This window comes from Budorcas taxicolor, chromosome 9 (genome assembly GCF_023091745.1).
Source record: "Budorcas taxicolor isolate Tak-1 chromosome 9, Takin1.1, whole genome shotgun sequence".
Taxonomy (NCBI): Eukaryota; Metazoa; Chordata; class Mammalia; order Artiodactyla; family Bovidae; genus Budorcas; species Budorcas taxicolor.
In genome coordinates this window covers 25,024,150-25,051,798 of record NC_068918.1, presented here as the reverse complement: position 1 = coordinate 25,051,798, position 27,649 = coordinate 25,024,150, and the positions used below count along the sequence as shown (strand labels likewise).

The 27,649-nt window shown below is 39.0% G+C and overlaps 1 protein-coding gene and 1 long non-coding RNA gene across 3 annotated transcripts in view; one reads left to right on the top strand and one right to left on the bottom strand.

The window, feature by feature from the left end:
- Nucleotides 1-27,649, bottom strand: part of ROS1 (ROS proto-oncogene 1, receptor tyrosine kinase) — a 124,070-nt gene that overhangs the window by 25,586 nt on the left and 70,835 nt on the right. The window contains exons 27-37 of the mRNA XM_052645576.1: nucleotides 20,415-20,594; nucleotides 18,620-18,822; nucleotides 16,940-17,084; nucleotides 15,840-16,072; nucleotides 15,575-15,751; nucleotides 11,205-11,373; nucleotides 10,395-10,512; nucleotides 7,213-7,403; nucleotides 5,199-5,282; nucleotides 1,474-1,606; nucleotides 33-195 (exon numbers count right to left, since the gene is read on the bottom strand). Of these exons, the coding sequence (XP_052501536.1) occupies nucleotides 33-195; nucleotides 1,474-1,606; nucleotides 5,199-5,282; nucleotides 7,213-7,403; nucleotides 10,395-10,512; nucleotides 11,205-11,373; nucleotides 15,575-15,751; nucleotides 15,840-16,072; nucleotides 16,940-17,084; nucleotides 18,620-18,822; nucleotides 20,415-20,594 (1,796 nt within the window). The remainder of the gene's footprint in view (nucleotides 1-32; nucleotides 196-1,473; nucleotides 1,607-5,198; nucleotides 5,283-7,212; nucleotides 7,404-10,394; nucleotides 10,513-11,204; nucleotides 11,374-15,574; nucleotides 15,752-15,839; nucleotides 16,073-16,939; nucleotides 17,085-18,619; nucleotides 18,823-20,414; nucleotides 20,595-27,649) is intronic.
- Nucleotides 1-27,649, top strand: part of LOC128053109 (uncharacterized) — a 104,826-nt gene that overhangs the window by 40,778 nt on the left and 36,399 nt on the right. The gene's annotated exons all lie outside the window — the stretch shown is intronic.

Below are 27,649 nucleotides of genomic sequence, written 5' to 3'. Positions count from 1 at the left end.
AACAAGCCGGGGAGTTAAAAGAGCCGCATTACCTTCACAGCTACTTCGGTTTCTCCACTTCCAGCTCCTAAGATGTCTATCGCTGTCCCTTCATACACTTCTCCAAAGGCCCCGCTTCCCAGCAAGAGACGCAGAGTCAGCTTTTCCCGAGGGAAGGCAGGAAGACTTTCAATCTCCTCTTGGGTCGGAAGAGTACTGGAAAATAACGTTATTTTCGGTCTCCCAAAATGCATATGGTTTATAAGTGGATGTGGGTGTTAGTGTTTGAGAATAAAAAAGGAGGAGAAAGGAAAGAGAAATCTCATGGCTTGGAAACACTGTAGTGCCTTCAATGTGACATGGTGTTGTGTCTGCATTCCTATTCCAGTCCTATTCCACCTTCTAGAATATTCCTTCTGTCTTCTGAAACCCAGACAGAGTAGGTTACTTCACTTCTAGGCAGCTTCCTTTTGATAACATGCCTGTGAGTGCATTGCCTCAAAATTTTTCACTGTAGTTTGTTTTGTTAAAATTATCAGTTCGTATTCTCTTCAGGTCACCTATTTGTATAAAAAGCTATTGCAAATTAGTAATAAACAGCTGAGCTTATGAGCTCAAAGTTTTACTTTACTTCATACACTTAATCTCTCATGTAATACAAAATTTACTATGACCGCAACATCATTTCTTGTCTACCAGATTAACTTTTAGAAAGTCAAGTTTCCCATTTGGAATATTATGAGGAGGAGAAAATTCATCAACATTAAAAATGCTTTGAGCTTTTAAAAGAGAATCTTGGAAATCAGATACGCTGCATATCTTCTCAGGGAAAAGACATCTCTGAAAAGCATATTTAGGTCACCTCTGTGTCTATTCCAAGTCCTGTGTTCTTATGTCTTTAAATAAATTTCTAGAAACAAGGCGTATGACTATATATAATCCTTTTTGCATGGAGCATAATATAGTGTCTGTCTTTTAAATGAGACATTTAAATATTGTCTTAAATTATGATGACAATGGAAGTTAAAACCGCATATATTTTAGAGAAGTTTTATAGACAATCCCCATACAATTTCTGAAAACAGAAAAACATTGACTTATAGCACACACAAGAGAATCCTTCTCTTCTTGGTGAATCAACCATATTACCATCTACTCCCTTCCACGTAGTATTTATCTCTTTGTTTTACTTATTTTTAAAGTATGTGCTAAAACACTAGAAAACATTTGATTTTTGTTCATGTTTCTTAGGATAGGATAACAACATAATTTGCCATCCATCCCAGGTCACATTTGAGAATGAAAGGGGATGTTATTTTTTAATATGCCAGAAAAATGAGCATAAACCAGGACAGTCCTGGACAATGTGGCACTCATGGACACTCTTTTTAGAGTTGCCCACAATAGGATCACAGAGTCCAACACGACTGAAGCGACTTAGCACGCACACGCTTTTCATCTAGGTGTCCCGTAATGCCAGCCCAGGTTACATACTGTATTGCATAGCAGGCGTTTGCCAGCCCTACTCCAGTGGCCAGACTTCGAAGTTCAGCCAATTCTTTGTCTTCGTTTATGAGACCCGTCAGCCCTTCCTTGGGAGTGCTTTGATTCTTTAATCTATGCCAGACTATCAAGAAAAAACAAAGCATAATTTACCAAATAAAATATTGCTTTCTTTTTCTTTAGAAAATGCTGCTAACAATACATTTTTAAAGTTTATACTGAACAACACTATTGATAGAATAACCAAATTTGATTGAAAAAAATAGGTCCATAATAGAAAAACTAACTAAATCCAGGTAAAAAGTCATATGAAAATGTATAATTTATACCACATCACATTTTATCTCACTTCTCTGTGTAAATCTTTATATATTTCCAATTGCTGTTATAAACATGTGGAAGTATCTTACTATCAGAATTTATTTCACAAAATTACTATTGTCTAGAATCAAAATAAACCAAAACAAATTTGCATTATAGTTGTTAGTGAATAAATTCCTTTTTGAATCCAGATACATCCAGGTTAGTCTCCTAAGCAGACCTAAAGGATGCTTTCTATATAACAGCATGCTTTATTTTAAAATGCAGAGTACAGAGTGTATATTCATTCTTTTTCATAATACACATACTCACATATATAGAAAGATTATTAGAATGAAATCTACCAAGTGTTAGCAGTGGTCCTCCTTAGTTGTGGAATCATGGGTGATTTGTATTGTTTTTTCATACAATGGGCAAATATTATTTTTATAACCATAAAACGTGTTATATTTTTCAAAGATTAAAATACATTTATGTCATTAACATTGCCCATCTACACTAGAATATTGACACAAAAGTTGAAAACAGTAAGGATGCTTTGCGAGACGATGATTAAAATTTGAACTTTATTCCGCAGTAGCTTCTGCACCCAACAGGTGAGAGTTTTACGCAAGCGAAATTCCATCTGAGGGCCCGCACAGGAAAAGATCTTAAGTACCCATGCTAATGCAATTTTTCTAAACCTGAAATGCTCTTACCACCAGTCCTTCATTTTTAAAGACCCAGCTCAAGACTCCATATCCTCAGGGATGCTATCCAAGACCTCTGCTACCTCTGTTGACATCTCATCTCTGAACTTCTAAGACCAATTGTGGCTATCAGTCAGCATAGCTGTGACACTGTCTTCTACACTCCATTTACTACTTCCTTTTATTGCTGTTTAACACATCTCTCATTATTTTACTTTTTGCACAGGATATGTCTTGAAAGTGAAAGGCACTCAGTCGTGTACAACTCGTTATGACCCCATGGACTATACAGTCCACAGAATTCTCTAGGCCAGAATACTGGAGTGGGTAGCCTTTCCCTTCTCCAGGGGATCTTCCCAACCAGGGATCGAACCCAGGTCTCCCACATTGCAGGTGGATTCTTTACCAGCTGAGCCACAAGGGAAAGCAATACGTCTTACCTCCCCCATTAAACGACAAGCTCCTGAGGTCAGCAATTATATTTTTAAATTTATTTTTAATTGGAGGATACTTGCTTTATAATGTCGTGTTGGTTTCTGTCATTCAACAACATGAACCAGCCATAAATACACATATATCCCCTCCCTCTTGAACTCTCCTCCCACTCCCCATCACACTTCTCTAGGTCGTCGCAGAGCACCATTACAGTTTATTTCCCTCTGCTCCCAGTGTAAGGCTCAAGTTGCACAGTAGATATAACCACTCACCAAAGAGTAGGCTGTCGATGCTTATTTTAAAATCTTTGTTTCAATTTTGTATTTAAAAGTATGACTGATGAGAGCCCTCAGCACAATTCAAATTTTTAGACAATTGGTATTTTCATTATTTGAATAACTCAATCTTTCCTCACGCACTCACACAATCCTACCAGTAAAACCACATGCACTACTACTAAAAGCAAAAGAACCAAATTGGCTTAGCTCTACTCAAAAACGCATGAGTTCCACGTAGAACAAAGACTTTTAAGTCCTGAGAAAGTCAGATATCCATGAAGGGTCTTGAAAGCACAACAGGTTGTCTGAAATTATCTCATGTTCATCCACTAGAGTCATGAGTTTAGACAATGGTGATGTACAAGTAGGCAGGCAAAGGTCAGATGAAGGATCCTTCACGTAACACTCCTTCCCAGTAGGAAAGCAGACAAATAGTCAAGCCTATATGCCAACTGCCAAATATACTACAGTCATATGCGTAACTCTGGAGGGGCTGGCTTAGTGGCACAAACATCAGCTGTGCAGTACTTAGACTCCCTGGAACCACAGGTTAAAATCCTGGCAGGGTCAGTTGAAATTTTTAGCTTTCCAAGTTAGCTGAAGAAATCATATATTCCATATATTGTCTGGTGTGGAATGTTTGAAAAGAAACCTCAATTCAAGTTTCAACATGCTAATAGCTATGCCTCTAATCAGTTTGTGGAAAGAATACAGATTTAGGACATGGAGTGAAATATTGCCTTTCTTTATCCGGAGAGTTCAACTTTATGTTTGTAACTTTTCCTTAAACTTTCCCCTATTTATTAAAAAAAAAAGAAGCCTCAATTTCCTGACTATATGCTTGAATGTTGGTTTCTGGTAAATATCATGTCTTTTTTGTAATGCTTCCGCATGTCAGAGGCTCATATGTTAATGACAGAGTGACTGTGTATTTTATAATCCAAATCAGGACATTTTAGGAGACTGAAAGAAAGTAATAGTAATGACTATAATGGAATGATGGGGATAAAGCAGGATGTATGATCCACTATGATAACCTGAGAGTGAAAGTCTCTCGGTCATGTCCAACTCTTTATGACCCCGTGGACTATATAGTCCATGGAATACTTCAGGCCAGAATCCTGGATAGCATTTTCCTTCTACAGGGGATCTTCCCAACCCAGGGATCAAACCCAGGTGTCCTGCATTGCAGGCGGATCCTTTACCAACTGAGCCACAAGGGAAGCCCTGATGTATGATAAACTGATAGGTCTAATGTTTAATCACCTTTTGGGGGCTTGTCCCTGTATTTTCTCATTATTAAATGTTTAAAGAAAGACTTCTAAGACTAACACATTAGAATAAAATTAGTGGTGAGAAATAGCTAGCTTTCTATCAATGTAGCCAAACTGCTCTACTTTCCTGGTTATTTACAAATGAGCAGAGATTTGAAACAAATAGACCAGACATACAAAAGTGAGAGTGAATGCTACAAGCCAGAAATGGATCTTCTGCAAGAGGCCCTGTTCATTTTAAACTAGGCTGTCTGCCTGGAGACCCAGACTATCCTGAACAAGGGTTTCACTGGTCTCCCTTTAATCCTACACTTTTTTTATACCCAGAGTTATTTTTCTTCTACTTTTTTCAAACTATAAGTTACAAACACTTGTCATATAGCCAATCTGTAATACTGTTTTAAAAAAGGCTAGAAGCCTTTTTTTTAAGGCTTTTAGTAACTAGAAGTTGGTGCCTTAGCAAGTGGTTTTACCTAAAGAATACTGTGAAGTATAAATATGGATATATTTTTCATAAAATGGTTACCCCAGATTAGAAAAAAAAAATTCACAGGGTTTAGTGGTTATTGAAGCATAGCCAAAGGCAACATTGTGAATTTCATGAATCTATTTCATGTAGAAAATTAATCAGATATAAATTAAACTCAGATAAATCAATTAATATGATCAAGTAAGCAGTTTATTACCTATTGATGTATTTTTAAATCTATTATACTCACCAAAGATTAATGGGATTGAAATAACCAGAAATATTCCAATTATAATAGTAAGTATAAAGCTTGTTTCTGGTATCCAAAAACCATCTAATAAAATAAATGAGAAAAAGAACATAATTCAAAGAGTAAAACTCGACTGTCTCAGTATTATGCCTGAATATGCCAAAGTTAGCCCCTACTGAATTTTTGGAAGCCAATAGTTAAACCATCAGTAGCTTGAAATTATCCATGGAGAGAGTATATTTACACTGTGAGTAATCAAAGTCAAGGGGTTTTTTTTTTTTCTCTTTTTTCATTTCCAATGATCTGGTTTCCAATATATCATTGGGGTATACCCACCCTATCTTCTACTTTAAAATGGTTGATAAAACACGAATAATCTTTTTAATGAATTTGGGACAAAGAAGTCTCAACTTTCATTTATCATAATGTTGGGAGCATTATTTCCTCTGTAACGTCTTCATATACATTTAATTCCATGAGTATTGAACTGAGGAATATAAACATGAAAACATGATCTGTGTGTGTGCTTGCTAAGTCACTTTTGTCTCATGTCTGACTTTGTGGGACCCTATGTACTGCAGACTGCCAGGCTCCTCTGTCCATGGGATTCTTGAGGCAAGAATACTGGAGTGGGTTGACGTGCCCTCCTCCAAGGGATCTTCCCGAGCCAGGGATCAAACCCTCATCTCTTACATCTCCTGCACTGGCAGGCGGGTTCTTTGGCACTATCGCCACCTGGTGAAAACATGGTACCTGCTTGTACCTGCTCTTAGTTTCACTGAGAAGAGACTTGGGGACCAGAGCTTGGTAGACTATGGCATGCGGGCCACATCTGGCCACAGTAACCTGATTTTGTACTACTCGTGAACCAAGAATAATTTTTACATTTTAAAAATATTATCAGAAAAAAAAGAAGATGCTACAGAGACCGAATGTAGCCTGAAAAGCCTAAAATATTTACTACTCGGTTCTTTCAGAAAAGGTTTGTGGAGCTCTTCTCCAGGTAACTAATACAAATAAGAATGACTTCAGTTTTGCATAGAGTAGTGTGCTGTGTGTCTGTAAGGAGCGTCAGTTAAGCATCACAATGGGTACTGATGGATGAGAAGAATTTCAGTTGACAAAGTGAGAGAAAGAAAATCCCAGTTAGGGGCAAGTGGTAGGTGGTGCAAGCCTGCATCTGAGGCTGAGGGAACATGGTGTCATGGAAGTTTGTTTGTTTGTTTACCAGTTTGGTATGGCTATAGCCGTAAGGATAAATATTGGGAAAGAGGAACCACGACTGGAGGGCAAGTCATGGAAGGCCTTAAAGCCACAGAGAAGTTTGTACTTGATTCTGAAAGCAGTGAATGGAGAGCCACTTCAAGATTTTCAGAGTGGTGCAGTGATCCAGCTTATGCTTCAGCTGGATTAGCTGTCAGCAGTGGGGTTAAGCCAAGAGCATGGGCAAGAAGTGGTAGCTTAAGTTAGGAAAGCCACAGTAGAAACAGGAAGAAGGGAACTTAGTAGATAGAAATCAAGATGATAAAGTCAACAGAACTTGGTGACTGAATAGACGGAAAAATCAAACATGGTACTGAGATTTCTAGCCTATGTGATCAGAAAGACGATGTATTATAAACAAAAATAGGCTACCCAGTGGAAGATGTAGATATTGGGGAAGAGACAAAGTTGAGTTTCAAGTGTGTTGTGTAGCAGATGAGAGAACCAGGAACAGAAAAATAAGGCTGGATAAAAACCAGACTGCGAACAACCTTGGAACTCCATCTAGGAGCATGGATTTAATGCGGTAGTCATTAAAGATCAGCTGATGGTTACTGAGGAGAAAAAGGACATGTTGATATTGATGTTTCAGGAAGCTCTCATCACATAAAATGAATAGTTCAATAGTTTCTATGGTAGTTTGGTGAAGTTATGTAGTCACTCAATTACTGCTAATGCTGAGAATACATTTATCTTTATCTCTGAATCCTTGTGTAATAAGTTAGTATGTAGACAGACATGGTTAACATACCTCCAACTAATATAATACCCTCACTGATTCCACTATATTCACCAAACCCCAGATTATTTACAGCTACTACTCTGAACTGAAATGTTCCCTTCAGGTTTTTGGACTTCCATGTGCAAATGCTATTGCATGAGCCATTAAATGCCATTTTCCATGTTAAATTCTGGTTCCGTGAATCATTTGAAGTGGTCTTTCTGCAAAAAAAAAAAAAAAAAAGAGCAGAATCATAAATATAGGAAATATACAAGACAATATATGTGTTATTTCTAGATACTCATTTATCATTTTAATGACAGAACTCCAGAGCGTCTCCTGTTGCACACTTTGCCCTTGATCTCATTCCTCTCACATGGTTTGGCTACAGAACATAGCAGAGTCTTATAAAGTCATCCCAGCAATGCCTGGAGCCAACCAACTCAGCCCATCTGGAAAATGACGGAGAATCAATGGCTGAGAGACAGCTGAAGAGCCTCTTCTTACTATTGGAGTGTGCAAACTTTCTTCAGAATTCCAAACACATAAGACAATGATTTCATACTTTTTAACTGGGAATTTTTAAATTTTTCTTAATTTTCAGTCTCTTATGCTATCTGTCATTTACTGATACCATATCTGGATAAAACACAGAACATAAAATTGAAAAAGAAAATAAAATAGTTCGGCTACCAAAATTATCATTGTATCTGAGATTCTGAGCCTCGTTGCTTCCAATCAGCCTACACTCTACCTCAGTATCAGTCCTCACTACCCTTCCTAATGAAACATCGGAAGAGAACAAGAGCTGGGTGCAAAAGACATGCTAAAATGACTTTTAACAGAATCATAGACTGAAGGTAAGCTCAAGGCCTTACCATATGTCTTTTCTGACAATGACCTTTTCAAGTCTGAAAAGGTCTGAAACTTTCCAGACCACAGCAGTTTTAGGGCATGGTACCAACCCACAGTCAGCTTGCAGATAAATAATGGAAGCCAGTTCTGCTCCCACTAACTGAACGACTGTCCTGAAAGAGCACCAAGGACAGCAAGGGCTGAGCCTCCAGGGGACAGAGGATGAGCTGGGACATCAGGAGGACCAAGACAGCAGCGATGGTTACAACTGTGACCAGCAGCTAAGTGTCCTTGGGACCATCCTAAGTAAAGCTGTGGGACGGTGTCTCTCCTGCATCGTGTGAAGCCTCATGTTGGGAACCAGCAATTTCAATTTTCAACCCAAACAGCTCTGATCCAAAAGAAAGAGACCTTTAAACATGTATAAAGTGGTAAAACAATTATCCTTCAGTTAAAAATAAATAAATCTTAAAATGTATAAAGTGGCTCTTCACAGACACTGGCCACTAAGGAAGAGAAGGAAGGCTTTTTATGTTGGTTGTGCACCTTCTGTTTACAACTGGGGCTTTTCATATGCTGTATCATTTCACTGAATCTTCACAACAACCTGAAGAGGTAGATAGCATCATCTCATTTTACAGATGAGAAAGCTTAAGTTCAAAAAAGAAACAGAGCAAGGATTTTAAATAGTCTATGGACTGGGTTGGCTAATCCCCCTCAAAATTCATGCTTCCCAAACCTTGTGAATGTGACCTTGCTTGGAAACAGAGTCTTTTCAGATGTAATTAAGCCAGGATGAGATGGTCCTAGTTTAGGGTGGGCCCTAAACCCAATGACAGTGCTGTCTTAAGAAGAGACACACACTAGAACATCATGGGACGAGAGAGCCAGAGACTGGAGAGATGCGTGTGCAAACGAAGGAGAGCCAAGGACTGTGGCCCATCACCAAAAGCCGAGAAGAGGCAAGGAAGGATGCGTCCCTGGATCCGTCCTGCCAAGACCTTGACTTCAGACTTCCAGTCTCCAGGACTGTGGGAGAATATATATCTGTTGTTTTAAGCCACCCAGTTGGTGGCACTTTGTTCTGGCTGCCCTGGGAAACTGCCTTGGGAAACTCATGCAATTTACTCAGCTCCCAAGTGCACGCACTTGGCACAAAGATCACCAGCACACCATGAGCAAATACACACAAATGTCTCGACCGAAGAAGTTACTCTGAGATACTGTGAGGTCCTCTGAGATAGATGACACTTTATATTATTCTACAGTCCCTCTCCTGAGAGTGGAGACTTCGGGGCAAAGAAATGCAGAGTATTTATGGAGCTAGGCACTAAACATGTTACTGAGGGCAATACACTACAGCGCTCCTAGCAAGGCTATAAGACTATGGTGCGGCCTGGTTGGTGAACATAACTGCAGTCATAGACCACCAAGACAGTTCTACAGGTCAGAATGCTCTTCACTCTGCATTAAAAAAAAAAAAAGTACCAGAAATTTCAAGAAGTTTTCAGTTAGAAATAAGCGAACATAATTCTCTAGTGTGAGCAGGAAATTTTTTTAAGGTTATGGGAATGCCAGAGCAAGATGAAGCAAAAATAGATCTAAAGCTCAAGTTGCCAGGACTATAATTATGGAAGTGACTTTTGTCCTTGGAGCTTCTTAAAAGATGGCTTCATAGTCCCGTGAGGGGAGTGTCTGTGGAATTTGGAATTCTCTCCTCAAGCTGGCACGAAATCAGCTCATCTGAGCCAGTTATGATTCACAGAGCTCCCCATACTGGCCGGATCTGAGGTTGCGTATGTTCATCAGGTTTTCATCGAAGGCACAATTTTAGTCCCTGGGAACACACTACAAACTGTAACCTTGAAAATGGAGAGAGAATCCTGGGTTGCCTATACACAACAGACCATTTCAGATCTTGACTTGACTTTACCTTCTGAAATATACCAGCTCATTGTCAGTTCTCACTAGATCTTATTCATCTTTCTAAAACAAATCAGTCTCAGAAATTTGCATACATACCATCATCTAACATCAAACATCAATTTAGCTTCTTAAACAGAATCGATATCAAGTAAATATTAGGTGCATGCTCAAAAGACTGAGTTGTTTCCACTGACAAGCTGTTGCAGATTTCTGAGAAGAATGACTATCTGCCTTGTAACTGAATGCCAAGGCTGACCACTAGGAATTGTGCAAAGAATGTAATAAGGCATGTAAGGCCCTTAAACTAAAGATCCCTTATGTTTACTTATAAATACACATTCATAAATACTGTTAATTTTGATCCAAGAATACCTTACAATCAACTGCTTAGGTCTTTGTAATTTACAAAGCTCTTTTGTAAACAGACATACCTGATTTCAAGGATATAGTACATAAGTCTGCTTCCATTATCATCAGCTTTTTCCCACTGTATTGAATTTTTACTCCCTTCTAATAATTTTGGAATCCCTGGTTTACTTGGGACTCCAGCTTTGGAAACAAAAGAAAATTTGATTGATATGTTAGAAGTATAAAATATTCTGCATACCATCTTTCTATAGACAACATTTACTGAAAGTCAAATACATTAAAGAAATGTTCAGAAATGCGTTCATATGAGTGCATATGTTTAAGCGAGTACCTGCAGTTTTTATTAGTGATGGATTAGATAGATTTATGATAGGAGTAACAATAGACCTTAGCCTGACACAAAATAAGTGATGCAAGTAAAAAAGATGATTGTAAGATTTGGAGCGTTTTTCACTGATTCTTACAGGGATCAACTTGGAGTTACGGTATAGCTGTTAAAACACTGGTTAATTTTATATACTTGTTAGATTTTTTATTTTTAACATCTGGTTGTAGTAGTCTATACTTTAATATTTGAACACCCATTGACACTGTTTTCATTTACTTCTTACTACAAAATATCATAGCTAGACAGAAAATCAGAATAATGAAAGGTGAAATAAGTTTTCCCAGTCTAGGATCCTGCAAAACCAGAGGATTATTATCTCATTACTGCCTGTAAGAAACCCCTACCTCTTTTCAACTTCTTCAGTCAGGCTCTAAGGATAGTAATTTAAGAAAAATCTCAACCTCTAGGATTAGTGAAGTAAGCGATGAGAAAAGAATTGAGAAATGTCCAGAGTTTCCTGAGTGTTGAATATGTTAGTCCTCACCTTTAGTCTTAAAACTTCCCGGAAGCGAGGTGCTGTTTGCTCCTGTCCTGTACACCACCACTGCTCGGACATTATAGGAAGCATAAGGCTGGAGGTCTGTGACGTTGCAGACATAAGCAGGACCTCGGCTGCACGAAGCTTTAACATGGTAAAACTCATTGTGCTTCCACTAGGAAAAGACGTCTCAATTAACATTTTTGTTTCTTTAAGAAAAACTTCTTAAACATAGAAATTCAAAAGCCTGTAGCAAGCATTAAAGCTTGAAGTTTATACTAAAATAAGAGCTTCTTTATGAGTGCTGGGTCCCAGATAGTATCCCCTTCCATCAACAGCAATTTTATTTTTTATGACAAGCTGTAAGTTACTTGAATGACGGTCCCGAGGATAAGTCCAAGGTGAGACATGCACCTCTGACTATTTATCTTTGGGAGGATTGTTTGGCTTCTTGGTATCCCTAATCATAGGCCTCTTTATCAAATCAGGATGGCTGAGGATGCAAATTCATAGCTGAAGGGAAATGATGGATTAAAACTGTGATATTTTCAATTCCACACATTTGCTGATTTCAAAGTAGTAATATTTTCATGATATTTCACATACTGAAGAAGTCCACAATGACTTATAAATGAAAACATTCAGTTTTTCCTCCCCTAACCCTCTTCAGGCATCTAAGCAACATTCCTTATTTTTCTACATAGGAAGCCTAGTTCCCTAAAAGAGGGAAATCTTTGCCTATTGTCACTCAATCACTAAGTAGCAAGGTTAGAAGTTACATATAGGAAATGTTACTTTCATTTCACTGGGTCTATAATTAGAGCTATATTGAAATTCTTTCTCTGAAACACTGCTTTTAAAGAATCTGTGTATTTTTAAATATCTGTGTATTTTAAATAAGATACAAGATCCTTAATATCTTATACGAAAATGATGACTTTTTTCAACATACAAATAGGAGAAGACAGAGGATATGGCATTCTGTCAAGGGTTCTTCATGTATTTTCCCCAGTACAGTTTCCTAAGAAGATCAGTTTCCATAAATAAACCTTACTTTACATCTCCTTTTTCATTTAGCATTCACAAGGTCATGCCATTTCATTGGATGGGCACCTTATATTAGTTTTCTATTCAGTTAGAAATAATTCACTATAGCACCTTCAGGAAGTAGATCACGTTATTACAGAAAGAGGAACAGAAGGAATGGAAAGAAAAACCAGAAATGCTGATGTCAGAGACATTGCCTGTTAAACTCATAAATGTCTCAGTCCCACTGATTCATATAGCCTAATGAAATAGATGCAGATATGCAAAATAATATTTATTCTGAACCTTCTGAGGGGGGTGAGGGGGAAGGAAGAAGGGAGATGTTGAGTCCTGGCTGAAAAATTTTAGCCCTTTTTGGTCCTGCCTCCTTAATGCCTTCTTCAGTGAGTAGTCTAGATGGCCCAACATCCCACACCACTCAAAAATCATAAGCACTCCTTGGAATGTCAGGGAGATATTTGGCCAAGGGTTTTGCTGGAAAACTGTAGAGTATTGACCTCACCACAGCAATGAATGTTCTGGGTGGACCGCTAACTTGTAGAGATGCCATGGGCTACCCCAGTAAATCACAAGGGAGTTGGGATCTTCATTCATCAGAGGCCAACAAGTGCAGGGGGGAAGGCTATCAGAGAGGATCTCCAAATTATTGAGCAAGGGTGTGGGGGAAATGGTGCAGACTATGATGTCTCAGAGACAGAAATTTCAGAAATGTCCATTTCTGGTAGGGATTCCCCTGGACAGCTGAGAAAAAGACAATTTTAATGAATTTCATGAAAAAAATTTACCAAAGCAAAATTATTTATTTCTCCTCAATCTTAAATTGAATATGTTCTTTTTCTATGCATTATTATAATACAGAATTTATGAAATCTAAAGACCAAGATAAAAATTTAGCCCTTGTGCTCTGAGACTCTCATTTTTCCATGTAAGGAAAAGATGAAGACTGGAAGTTTATCTTTTTCTCCTTTTTCAGAGAGGAGAAGGGCAGAGGAGGAAAGGAAAAAAAAAAACTAATTAAAATATGTATATTCACCTTTGTCACTCACCCCTTAGAGTTCCGGTGTGGAGTTACAAGATTATTCCTAACTTCCTATTGTGATGAGGTAGGTTCAACTTGCTCAAAAGAAATAGACCTTTCCAACTAGATGTCATCACCAACCCTCTCAGAACACAGCCTTCTACATTTGTACCTTCTGCATTAGTACTTGTAGGTGATCATGCATGTAGAAATTACCATATTACATTTTCAGCTTCATGATTTCTCAAGTGGTCTATCTAAAAACCTGTTCTGAGCAAGGGTAGAGGAAGTCTTGAAACAAAAGCATCATATGAAACTCATGAGGACAGAACGAGATGGCCTCTGTCTGCTGCCCCTCTCCTAAACTTTAAGAAGTGGGGTGGGTGATGATGACTCATGTTCCTTCTGCAGATGGACTAAGGAAAGCCTCTGTAGCGATGAGTCAGCGATGAGGCAGAGAGTCCTCCCCTGCCCAGCCGTGATTCTGACTCATTGGGCCACCTGCCTGAGTCTCTAGCCTCTCATGAGTAACACGAGAGGCTGGAATCACCTCTAAGATCCTTCCTCAGTTCACACCTTTGATATGGGCAATGAATTTTACATCCCTCCTCTTGACTTCAAGCTGAACGCATTCAGTTCTCTTCAGTTCAGTTGCTCAGTCGTGTCTAACTCTGTGACCCCATGAATCGCAGCACGCCAGGCCTCCCTGTCCATCACCAACTCCCGGAGTTCACTCAAACTCATGTCCATCGAGTCAGTGATGCCATCCAGCCATCTCATCCTCTGTTGTCCCCTTCTCCTCCTGCCCCCAATCCCTCCCAGCATCAGGGTCTTTTCCAATGAGTCAACTCTTCGCATGAGGTGGCCAAAGTATTGGAGTTTCAGCTTTAGCATCAATCCTTCCAAAGAAATCCCAGGGCTGATCTCCTTCAGAATGGACTGGTTGGATCTCTTTGCAGTCCAAGGGACTCTCAAGAGTCTTCTCCAACACCACAGTTCAAAAGCATCAGTTCTTCGGCACTCAGCGACCACTGGAAAAACCACAGCCTTGACTAGACGGACCTTTGTTGGCAAAGTAATGTCTCTTACTTAAATAGATGTCCCTCCAAAAGATGATCCTTCAATTTCTCCAATTTAAAACTGAATTTTTATGAAATTACTACTTTCTAAATAGGTAACAAATCATCATAAACATGCTCAATGGAAAAAATCCAATTAAACTATGGTCTTTGATCTTATCAACTCAATACTTAGAGCAACTTATCACTGCTGTTGCTTATTTTTCATAGTTTTTATCTAAAAGTACAAGATTCTGAAAAATATTTTATATAGTAAAATTTTAAAACCTCTGAGAAGCAACTTCATTTTTAAAGAAAAGTGAGGTCATGACCATACTGATTTGTTTTTACAAAACACTCCTAACCAGTCTTTACAAATATGGACACACAAATATATAGTAGTGAAAAATGAAATGTCACAATTATAAAAACTTAATAATCTATTAAGTGTATCAGTATAAAAATCAATATAGATTTTCCTTAGAAGTGAACTAATTAGATTAACTGATGCTTAAATTCATGGATATCTTTACATTGGTTAATGCATGAAGATTTTTGAATAAGGAACTATTTAAAGTTTACAAGCCAAGGTCCAACTACTTTAGAATAAACTAGTTTATCATTTACTTCTTTCCTGTTGCTATACAGTCCTTAAATGTTTGAAAGAACATTTATACACAGGTTTTAGGTTTATGTTTGTTCATTTTTTTTCCATAAGTGAAAGTGAAAGTGAAGTCGCTCAGTCATGTCCGACTCTTTGCGACCCGTGGACTGTAGCCCACCAGGCCCCTCTGTCCATGGGATTCTCCAGGCAGGAATACTGGAGTGGGTTGCCATTTCCTTTTCCAGGGGATCTTCCCAACCCCGGGATCGAACTCAGGTCTCTCGTATTGCAGGCAGACGCTTTAACCTCTGAGCCACATAAAACAAACTGCTATGGAGTTCAAACCAGAGAACCATGCTGATAACATCTAAAGTAAGTAAAACATTATGAAACCAGTAAACTGTAATTTATACCCTTTTATGTGGAGCCTTTTAAGAGCAAATTAATCTCTCTGGGAATTTTTTCCATCAGAAATCAGTCTAGATAGCTTACCACGTCTACCCGGAAAATCTGAATCAATGAATGTTGTCAAATATTTCACTCATTTAATACAAGTGAATGCCCTCAAGATATGTTTTGGAAAAAGCCTTTTGACTTATTCTATAGCATAAAACAAAGATTTGCATTAAAAGTGTACACTGAAATGTACCTTTTGGAGTTCAAACCAAAATCTGATGAGGTGAACATTTGATGGAGCATTCCAATGTAACTGCAAACTAGTGTTCTCTGGAAGAAAGGCATAAGGTTTCTCTGGCGAGTCAAATGTTTCCACAGTGACAGGGTGACTCTCCGCACACCACATTTCCTCGGCATGGCAGGCCAGAACCTTTTAGTAAAAAAGAACAATTGCTTAACCTTCCTTGAATCTTGGCTCTCGAGAGTGGTAATTAAAGTACCCAATCCACTGGCCGTACCTTTAAGACATAGAGTTTTCCACCAGACAGTCTAGTAACGAGGAGAGAGAGACTTCCATCTGGATATTCACTTTGCCTTAGTGGAATCTCTGGAATGGGAGCCAGATGAGAGATTGCCACCTGATAGCGGACGGACTCTCTCGGTCCATTTGGCTTGTGAGATTCCCTCCAGGATATAACGAGGCTGGTGTCTGACTGCACGGTTGTGTTAATGAGCCAAACTGCCTCTGGTACTGAAATAAATAGCAGCGCACAATAAGGGATGTTGCAACATCACTGAAAGACGGAAAGAAGTCATAGGGTCTTGGTTGAAGAATAAGCATATCATGTGAGCAGAATGAATGACAGATGTTCCAAGGGAAAGCCAGCCTCTTATATAACGGTAGGTTACCAGGCTGCCTGAAAGGCTCCCGCTTATTTTTGACTAATGACTAAATCATTCTCTGACTCCAGCCTGAGGATCTGGCCAATTCTGGTGAGTTTTGTGAAAGCCATCTGAGACAGGTGCAAGAAATGGCATTTCCTCATAATAATCGTCACCTCTTACAACACATTTTCAGGCTCTAAATCCATTTTCTTTAAGGCAATGAGGTTACATAACTTTGCATCTCAGCAGCCCTCAGTAAAATTCACATAGACCTATGGCTGATTCATGTTGAGGTTTGACAGAAAACAACAAAATTCTGTAAAGCAACTAAATTAAAACTTCAATTAAAAAATAAACAAAATTTTAAAAATTCACATAGAGAAAAAGTTTGACTTTCCTGGGTCTTACCACGTGTACAGAGATCTATAAATATACAGGAAGAGAGTGACACTGTGTGGTGAGACCAAAGAATGTGTTTCCAGTAACACAGAATTGGTTGTGATGTTTTGCTATACAGTTGCTTTTCATTTTGATGGAATATTATCCATCATCTTCTGGTGTTAGAGTAAGGATGTCATCAGAATATTCTTCTAAAACACATTTTCTTACTAAGCTTAAAAAAACTCACATAAGAAAGATTTCTTAACATCCAGATAAAAACCGAATATAGGCTCACACATCACATTAATGGCAAAATCCCACTCTAGAAACCCACACCATGCCCATAACTCACCTCCACTTTTAGTTTTTCCCCAAATCTCTTTTCCCAGAGGTATTTGTTCCAAAGGATCTGAATAATAATTCTTTACAGCTATCTGTATCATATATGTTGAAAATGGTTGTAAACCTTCAATAAAGGCTATACTCTCCTGAAATTCCTGTAATTAATTTTAAAAAATCAATATCTTATTCTTATTTTTTGTACAAATGTGGAGACATTATTTAATCAAAGAGATAAAAAGGAAAAGACTCAAATTTTTAAATTTATTTTTAAATCTTGGATCATGACTGACGGTCTTCATTGTCTTAGTCGGCCCAGACTTGAGTTGTTTAATGTTTCCAGGAATAAATGCCAAATGACTGGCAGCCCTCAGTCAATTGAGACTTAATTATTTCATGTAGGATGTTGAATTCCCAGAGGACAAAACTGTCTTATCAGCCTTGCATTAGAAATACCTTCAGCAGGAAGGTATTATGCGGATGGGACACATAAGTGAATACAGTAAGCTACATTACCTAATCATTCTCAGAAATAAAGCTTAAGAAACTGAAAAGGCTTTCCTTAGACCAACGGTTCTCAATTTTGGTTATACTTTGTAATCATCTGGGGAACTCTAAAAAAACACTGAGGCCTGGGTCCGACCCCTAGAGATCTGATCGAGTTAGTCTTAGGTGACGCACGTGCTCAGAGACTTTAAAAACTCCAATGAACCATCAAGGCTGAGAGCCACTCACTGCCTTGGATCCATGTTAATCACTAGGAAGCCAAAATGATAGATTAGCTCTAATAAGAGAAATGCCAATGCCAGAGGCCCAGTCTTAGCCAAACGATCTAATCTGTCTCTGAAACAACAACTTTCAGAAATGTGTAAAGGAAGATTAAAACAGACAAAATTCAAAAATAAATACTATATTTTTAACAAATAGACAAATGAAGTAACAAGAGCCAGATGTACTTTCTGTCAAAGTGTACAATGCTTGTTACCTCCCATAGATGATGGCCAATTTCACCTTTTGACTTGATCAAAAGATAAGTACAAAGAAAAATACTAGAAACACATGATTCCATCACATGGAATTGGAACATCAGTGATGGAATCCCTGGATTCCACCATGGATCAGTGATGGAATGAATTGTGTCCATTCATTCATTCAAGAAATACCTAGTAAATGCCTATACAATGGCAAGTATTATGCTAGGTGCTAGGAATACAGTGATGGATAAAAAGGTAGTCCCTGCCTAAGCGCACTTTTCACAACATATAGAAAATAAATATATAATGTACAATTTGTATATTAGCTATATACGATGGAAGAGAGGTACACAATAATGCTCTTTCTGTCCAATTTACTTCTTACCCTTCAATCTGTTGGGATGGCTACAAAAACAGGTCTCTATCACTTTCTGGGTATAATTAGATAAAATTAGAGAGGCAACAAACACAGCTCTTTTAGGACACTCAGGGGACAGTTACTATAAGGCAATCTACCATTGGTTAGAGTTAATGTACTTCCTTAGAGCTTAACTTACTGCTAGGCAAGAGACTAGAATCCAGAATGGTTTGATGATTCAGCTCTAAAAATCAGAGGAATAGCATATTTCAGAACATTATACAGAAAATACTTCGGCTGAGGATTTTATATCAAAATAGGGCATCTTGGAAAAAGACAAGACAACTGGCTTCAGCCTTACCAGCATTTTATCTCTCAGTTCAGAGCTGTTCTTCATGTCAATTACTTCTTTATAATGAACCAGGTATGTGGGAGTGGGACGCGTGATGCCATCCCATGTGAGTTTTGTCCGGGCGGGTGGTAATCTGATTGTGAGGCTGGTGTTAGTAGTGTTAAGTATAGTTGGCTCTGCAATATCAGAAGCTAGAGACAGAAATGCTCTATCTAAAATAATAATAAAAATTATTAAATATATACACACATATGGATAAGAGAGAAATAGCAGATTTATCTAACATCAAGGGTAATGTCGCATTTCATTTTTATGTAACTGATAAGGTATGATATATTGGAGTGTTGGAAATGTTATTCTGGACAGGAAGACACTTTTTTTTGTTTTTCATGTATTTTTGAAGATGATAAATGCCTGGGGAAAAAGAGATCAAAGTAACCTGTAATTGCTTACAATTTCCAGCAGATGGAGCTAAAGTACGCCTAATTATGTACCTGCAGCTGCTTAGTCACTCAGCTGTGACCAAGTTGTGACTGTGCGACCCTATGGCTTGTAGCTCGCCAGACTCCTCTGTCCATGGGATTCTCCACGCAAGAGGACTGGAGTGGGTTGCCATGCCCTCCTCCAGGGGATCTTCCCAACCCAGGGATCGAACCTGGGTCACCTGCATTGCAGGTGGATTCTTTACCACTGAGCCACCAGGGAAGCCCTAATTATGTACCTAGACAGTAGCAAAACGGACCCTTTTTTATTTGAAGAAAGTAATGAGAGTATTCTATCAATCACATTTTTCAATAAACTCCTATGATGAAACCTGATGTCACCTTTAGGACTTTCATTCTACAAATACGCCTGTGTGCTCAGCCTCAGCCAGATATTGCACATGCCTTTTGAATCTCTTAATGAATTATTTACCAAAATATACATTCAGCTCATTTATAAATTCTCCCATTTTTCATACTGTATAACTTACATATTTTATAACTGAATACATTTAAGCAAAGAGAGTTTCTTTTATTCATTTCTGTCCATCTCTAAGAGGGAATTATACTGAATTTAGAATGACATTGTGACATTAATGGAAGAGAGAACTTGAGAAAACCACTTTAGGTTTGAATGTCACCCATAAGGCTATGTGATGCTGTTTTCGTTTTTGGTTGGTTGGTTTTCATATTTCAAACATTTTTTATTATGACTCTCAGCAAGAAATACAGTCAGTTCCACCATAATATGATACATACATTTCTAAAAGTCATTGCATTAAACAAAATCCAGAAGGTTTGTGGGAAAAATAGATTTAGGAGCACAACGCTAGAAAACTTCATGAGTGACACATGAAATAAGCAAGATAGGAACAATAAAAATAGTAGCACACATGTACACATGTTAAATAGTTGACATATATAATACTATAATACATAAGTCATTTCACCTTGAAAAAGACCCGAAATTAAATGCAAAGCTTTTTGACACCACTGGGAAGTCTAAAATATCAACAGGGGAGACACAAGACAAAAAGAAGGGAAGTTATATGACTGAGAAGAGAAAGAGAACAGAGAGACTGACAGGACAAGGATTTCCCACATCTAAAGTGGCCTGCCACAGCCCAAGCCACGAGTACACATAGAGATAAACTGTGACCCAGGGCAAATAGCAATTGCAGTGTGCACCAAACCCTGCCCTTTGGAGCAATGCTGAGAGCACAATGATGAGCTGGAAGGACTGCCCTGGAGGAGGAGACATGATGAGATTTCCCTGACCCTAAACTGGGGGAACAAGCTTATAAAAACTGTGACTTTCCTACCTGGAAAAGGCTGTAGAACTGAACTGTAAACCAAAATATGCTTACTCCTTGGGGCTTCTACCTGGGAGAGGATGGCCCCATTGCTTTTCTTAGCTTGATAAATCTGTGTGCTGTCCTCTACTTTGGAGATCCAGTATAGAAATTCTCCATCCACTGTCAAGCTAACAAGCATTTTTCCTGCTGATGAAAAGCATAAATGAAAGAAAGAACGTAAAGAACAAAATACATAGCTAACATTTTCTGCTCTAAGCAATATGTGAAATCTTTTGATTTCAATTTTGAAAGTATTATTTCAGTATGAAAAAATAATTTTGAGTTTTTAGCCTAAGCATTTTCCAGATATTTTCTCATTTAAGTGCCATATCAACCCAACTTGCCATATCAAGCCATATCAAAGCAAATACTATTATTATTAGTCTAATTTTGTAATTAAGAAACTGAAGATTGGAGGGGTGAAATAATCCCCTCAAGGCTACAAAGTTATCCAAGGGAAGACCAGTATTTAAAATTTACTTGTGGATCATCGAAAAAGCAAGAGAGTTCCAGAAAAACATCTATTTCTGCTTTATTAACTATGCCAAAGCCTTTGCCTGTGTGGATCACAAGAAACTGGAAAATTCTGAAAGAGATGGGAATACCAGACCACCTGACCTGCCTCTTGAGATATCTCTATGCAGGTCAGGAAGCAACAGTTAGAACTGGACATGGAACAACAGACTGGTTCCAAATAGGAAAAGGAGTACGTCAAGGCTGTATATTGTCATCTGCTTATCTAACTTATATGCAGAGTACATCATGAGAAATGCTGGGCTGGAAGAAGCACAAGCTGGAATCAAGATTACTGGGAGAAATATCAATAACCTCAGATATGCAGATGACACCACCCTTATGGCAGAAAGTGAAGAGGAACTAAAGAGCATCTTGATGAAAGTGAGAGAGGAGAGTGAAAAAGTTGGCTTAAAGCTCAACATTCAGAAAACAAAGATCATGGCATCTGGTCCCATCACGTCATGGGAAATAGATGGGGAAACAGTGGAAACAGTGTCAGACTTTATTTTGGGGGCTCAAAAATCACTGCAGATGGTGACTGCAGCCATGAAATTAAAAGACACTTACTCCTTGGAAGGAAAGTTATGACCAACCTAGATAGCATATTGAAAAGCAGAGACATTACTTTGCCAACAAAGGTCCGTCTAGTCAAAGCTATGGTTTTTCCTGTGGTCATGTATGGATGTGAGAGCTGGACTGTGAAGAAAGCTGAGCGCCGAAGAATTGATGCTTTTAAACTGTGGTGTTGGAAGAGACTCTTTGAGAGTCTCTTGGACTGCAAGGAGATCCAACCAGTCCATTCTGAAGGAGATCAGTCCTGGGTGTTCATTGGAAGGACTGATATTGAAGCTGAAACTCCAATACTTTGGCCACCTCATGCGAAGAGTTGACTCATTGGAAAAGACTCTGATGCTGGGAGGGATTAGGGGCAGGAGGAGAAGGGGACGACAGAGGATGAGATGGTGGATGGCATCACTGACTCGATGGACGTGAATCTGAGTGAACTCTGGGAGTTGGTGATGGACAGGGAGGCCTGGCGTGCTGCGATTCATGGGGTCGCAAAGAGTCGGACACGACTGAGCGACTGAACTGAGTGATTTCACATCAAACAACACTGACTGAAGGGAGGCAAGAGATGGGGCTCAGGGCTCACTGCCTTGCTCAATACTTTTATCAGTAATTGAGAATGAATGCAGAACAAACATATTATCAAGTTTGCAGACAGTGCATGAATCTTACTGTCGCTAGTGCTTTCAGTTCGGCTTACCATTCAAAAATATCACAGCAGAATCAGGAAATGGAAGGAAATTTAACAGCATTTAAGTTAATAACAAATATAACATCCTCAATTCAAGGTTAAAATTAAGTCTGTAAATTAGGAATGAAAGAAATCTGGCTTAATAATCATTAAAACATAAAGAAGACCATGAGTTCTTCAAATGGTAGGCCGCTCAAGGGCCTGATGTCACTTTCAGCTACAGCAAAAGAAGACCTGGGTAGTCAGAGGTCCTCTGCGCTGACCAAAACACATTCAGTGTTCAGTGAGTTATTACGGGGCAACATTTAAGAGGATTAAGCAGCTAGGGTAAAATCTCAGGAGGCTGACCAGGGCAAAGAAAGATCTAGAAGCCACATTGCCTAAGGAGTATTTATAGATACTTGAATTTTTCCTCTAAAGAAAGTGTTTAGCATGGGCTATGACAGCTGTTTCTACAGTTAAGTGCCTATCATGTGGAAAGTGATTGACTTATTCTTCATAAATTTAAAAGTCAGAATTCAGGTCAATGACTACAGGAATGGGAGAAAACTTTGGTTAAACATAAGAAAAATATATAATATTTAGAATTGCACAAAAATTAAACAGACCTCTTTATAAGGTAGTAAATGTTTTATAAACAAGAGCTCAAGGCTGTTTTTATAAAGATTTCTTCTAATATTATGTCAGCTAAATGATCTTTAAAGTCATTCTAATCTTCCAATTTTGGGATTATGGATTTCAATTGTGGCTTCAAGAAAGACTGACTGGTTCTATAAGATAAGGGCCCATTAGATAATCCTTGTGTATCAGATGGTAAGGAAAGTTGTTCTGACACTTGTCTAAATGGTTAGTTCAGTTCAGTTCAGTTCAGTTGCTCAGTCGTGTCCGACTCTGCAACCCCATGAATCGCAGCACGCCAGGCCTCCCTGTCCATCACCATCTCCTGGAGTTCACTCAGACTTACATCCATCGAGTCGGTGATGCCATCCACCATCTCATCCTCGGTCGTCCCCTTCTCCTCCTGCCCCCAATCCCTCCCAGCATCAGAGTCTTTTCCAATGAGTCAACTCTTCGCATGAGGTGGCCAAAGTACTGGAGCTTCAGCTTTAGCATCATTCCATCCAATGAACACCCAGGACTGATCTCCTTTAGGATGGAATGGTTGGATCTCCTTGCAGTCCAAGGGACTCTCAAGAGTCTTCTCCAACACCACAGTTCAAAAGCATTGATACTTCGGCGCTCAGCTTTCTTCACAGTCAAACTCTCAGATCCATACATGACCACTGGAAAAACCATAGCTTTGACTAGACGGACCTTTGTTGGCAAAGTATGTCTCTTCTTTTGAATATGCTATCTAGGTTGGTCATAACTTTCCTTCCAAGGAGTAAGTGTCTTAATTTCATGGCTGCAATCACCATCTGCAGTGATTTTGGAGCCCCCCCAAAATAAAGTCTGACACTGTTTCCCCATCTATTTCCCATGAAGTGATGGGACCAGATGTCATGATCTTCGTTTTCTGAATGTTGAGCTTTAAGCCAACTTTTTCACTCTCCTCTTTCACTTTCATCAAGAGGCTCTTTAGTTCCTCTTCACTTTCTGCCATAAGGGTGGTGTCATCTGCATATCTGAGGTGATTGATATTTCTCCCAGCAGTCTTGATTCCAGCTTGTGCTTCTTCCAGTCCAGCGTTTCTCATGATGTAGTCTGCATAGAAGTTAAATAAGCAGGCTGACAATATACAGCCTTGATGTACTCCTTTTCCTATTTGGGACCAGTCTGTTGTTCCATGTCCAGTTCTAACTGTTGCTTCCTGACCTGCATATAGGTTTCTCAAGAGGCAGGTCAGGTGGTCTGATATTCTCATCTCTTTCAGAATTTTCCACACTTTGTTGTGATCCACACAGGCAAAGGCTTTGGCATAGTCAATAAAGCAGAAATAGATGTTTTTCTGGAACTCTCTTGCTTTTTCAATGATCCAGCAGATGTTGGCAATTTGATCTCTGGTTCCTCTGCCTTTTCTAAAACCAGCTTAAACATCAGGAAGTTCACGGTTCACGTATTGCTGAAGCCTGGCTTGGAGAATTTTGAGCATTACTTTACTAGCATGTGAGATGAGTGCAATTGTGTGGTAGTTTGAGCATTCTTTGGCATTGCCTTTCTTTGGAATGAAAACTGACCTTGTCCAGTCCTGTGGCCACTGCTGAGTTTTCCACATTTGCTGGCATATTGAGTGCAGCACTTTCACAGCATCATCTTTCAGGATTTGAAATAGCTCAACTGGAATTCCATCACCTCCACTAGCTTTGTTCGTAGTGATGCTTTCTAAGGCCCATCTGACTTCACATTCCAGGATGTCTGGCTCTGGGTGAGTGATCACATCATCGTGATTATCTGGGTCATGAAGATCTTTCTTGTACAGTTCTGTGTATTCTTGCCACCTCTTCTTAATATCTTCTGCTTCTGTTAGGTCCCTACCATTTCTGTACTTTATTGAGCCCATCTTTGCATGAAATGTTCCCTTGGTAGCTCTAATTTTCTTAAAGAGATCTCTAGTCTTTCCCATTCTGTTGTTTTCCTCTATTTCTTTGCATTGATCACTGAGCAAGGCTTTCTTATCTCTTCTTGCCATTCTTTGGAACTCTGCATTCAGCTGCTTATATCTTTCTTTTTCTCCTTTGCTCTTCACTTCCCTTCTTTTCACAGCTATTTGTAAGGCCTCCCCAGACAGCCATTTTGCTTTTTTGCATTTCTTTTCCATGGGGATGGTCTTGATCCCTATCTCCTCTACAATGTCATGAACCTCCGTCCATAGTTCATCAGGCACTCTATCTATCAGATCTAGGCCCTTAAATCTATTTCTCACTTCCACTGGATAGTCATAAGGGATTTCATTTAGGTCATACCTGAATGGTCTAGTGGTTTTCTCCACTTTCTTCAATTTCAGTCTGAATTTGGCAATAAGGAGTTCATGATCTGAGCCACAGTCAGCTCCTGGTCTTGTTTTTGCTGACTGTATAGAGCTTCTCCATCTTTGGCTGCAAAGAATATAATCAATCTGATTTCGGTGTTGACCATCTGGTGATGTCCATGTGTAGAGTCTTCTCTTGTGTTGTTGGAAGAGGGTGTTTGCTATGACCAGTACGTTCTCTTGGCAAAACTCTATTAGCCTTTGCCCTGCTTCATTCCGTATTCCAAGGCCAAATTTGCCTGTTACTCCAGGTGTTTCTTGACTTCCTACTTTTGCATTCCAGTCCCCTATAATGAAGAGGACACCTTTTTTGGGTGTTAGTTCTAAAAGGTCTTGTAGGTCTTCATAAAACCATTCAACTTCAGCTTCTTCAGTGTTACTGGTTGGGGCATAGACTTGGATTACTGTGATATTGAATGGTTTGCCTTGGAAACGAACAGAGATCATTCTGTCGTTTTTGAGATTGCATCCAAGTACTGCATTTCGGACCTTTTTGTTGACCACGATGGCTACTCCATTTCTTCTGAGGGATTCCTGTCCACAGTAGTAGATATAATAGTTATCTGAGTTAAATTCACCCATTCCAGTCCATTTTAGTTCGCTGATTCCTAGAATGTCGACATTCACTCTTGCCATCTCCTGTTTGACCACTTCCAATTTGCCTTGATTCATGGACCTGACATTCCAGGTTCCTATGCAATATTGCTCTTTACAGCATTGGATCCTGCTTCTATCACCAGTCACATCCACAGCTGGGTATTGTTTTTGCTTTGGTTCCATCCCTTCATTCTTTCTGGAGTTATTTCTCCACTGATCTCCAGTAGCATATTGGGCACCTACTGACCTGGGGAGTTCCTCTTTCAGTATCCTATCATTTTGTCTTTTCATACTGTTCATGGGGTTCTCAAGGCAAGAATCCTGAAGTGGTTTGCATTCCCTTCTCCAGTGGACCACATTCTGTCAGACCAACCCACCATGACCCGTGGAAGACTTTAATCAAGGCTGTTTAATATTGCAATAGTGGAGGGAAACGTGCACAACTCAAATACAACAACAACAGCTGGGAGCTGTAGCCAACAAGGAGAGGAGACATCAAGGGGCAGGAGCGGGGAACTCCTGCTAAACTGGTCCAATAGGATTTTTGCTAAAGGCAAGCCAAGAACATCAACAGTGAGGGATAAAGAACTCGGTCAGATACTGAGTGGGAGGGATTCTCTCTAAGCTGATTTGGCAAGATTCTTGCTAAAACCGGACTCAGCAAGGATGGACGTGCAAGGTCAAGTATGAGGCCTAGTTTATTTACACTCCTCACAAGAGTGTAACTAAAGTTTAATCAGGGACTTCCCTGGCGGTCCAGTGGTTAAGACCCTGGACTCCATGCTTCTACAGCATGAAGCACCAGTTGGATTCCTGGTCCAGGAACTAAGATCCAGCAGGTCACAAGGCACAGACAAAGAAAAAAGGAATTAAAGTTTGACCAGGGAGTCTTTATCTTTGTGAGTCTTTGTGAGTGTCTTTGTGAATCTTTTGTCAGAGACTCAATAGAAGCAAGTTATTCTCCCAGTAAGAGAAGTTCAAAACATTACCTCTAATCTGAAGCCCACTGAAAGTACATTGCAATTATTTCTAGAATGCTCTGGGATGTGTCAACAAAACCATATATTCAGTTATACCACACTGACACACATACACATTTGCAGTTTCAAAATGCCCAATAGCACTTTTAGTGATAGAAATATTTTATATCTATACTGCCCAATACAGTAACCATTAGCCACTTAATGGGTTTTGACCATTTAAAATGTGACTAGTATGGCCGAGGAATTAAATTTAGAATTTCATTTTAATTAATTTAAACTTAAATCACCAGATGTGATGAGCGATTACTATATTGGATGGTGAGGACTAGAGCCTTAAGAATATATGTGGATGTTTAGGGTATTTTTTAAAATTTTACAAGTACTGCTAATTAGGAGACTACCAAATGACTTTAAAACATTTCCTCCATAAGCTTGTGAATTTCAGCAACTAGATCTGTCAAATATTGACCAAGTCCCACTAAATGTGGAGGCAATGAGATCTGATGATCTCATGGGAGTGAAGCACTGATAGGAAGAGCAGGGATGCTGGAGTTAGGCCCAGTTTCAAACTCCAGCTCCTGCATTAACTGTAACCCTACAGACATGTGACGTCACCTTTCTCAGCCTCAGTTTCCTTATCTGTGAAACGCATGTATTACTATCTACTTCACTGAGGTGTTTTGAAGATCAAATGCAATAAGGCATTTAGTAACCTGTTTAGAATATGTAATCGAGCTCAATAAGTTGTATTAATAGTTCTGTTAACTGTAAAATGACAAGAAGAAAAAAGTTTCCTACCAGTCCAGAAAATTATGCGAATACCTATGTACGATTTGCCTGAGTACAACTTGAAATCCACTAAAACATCTGGCATGGTTTG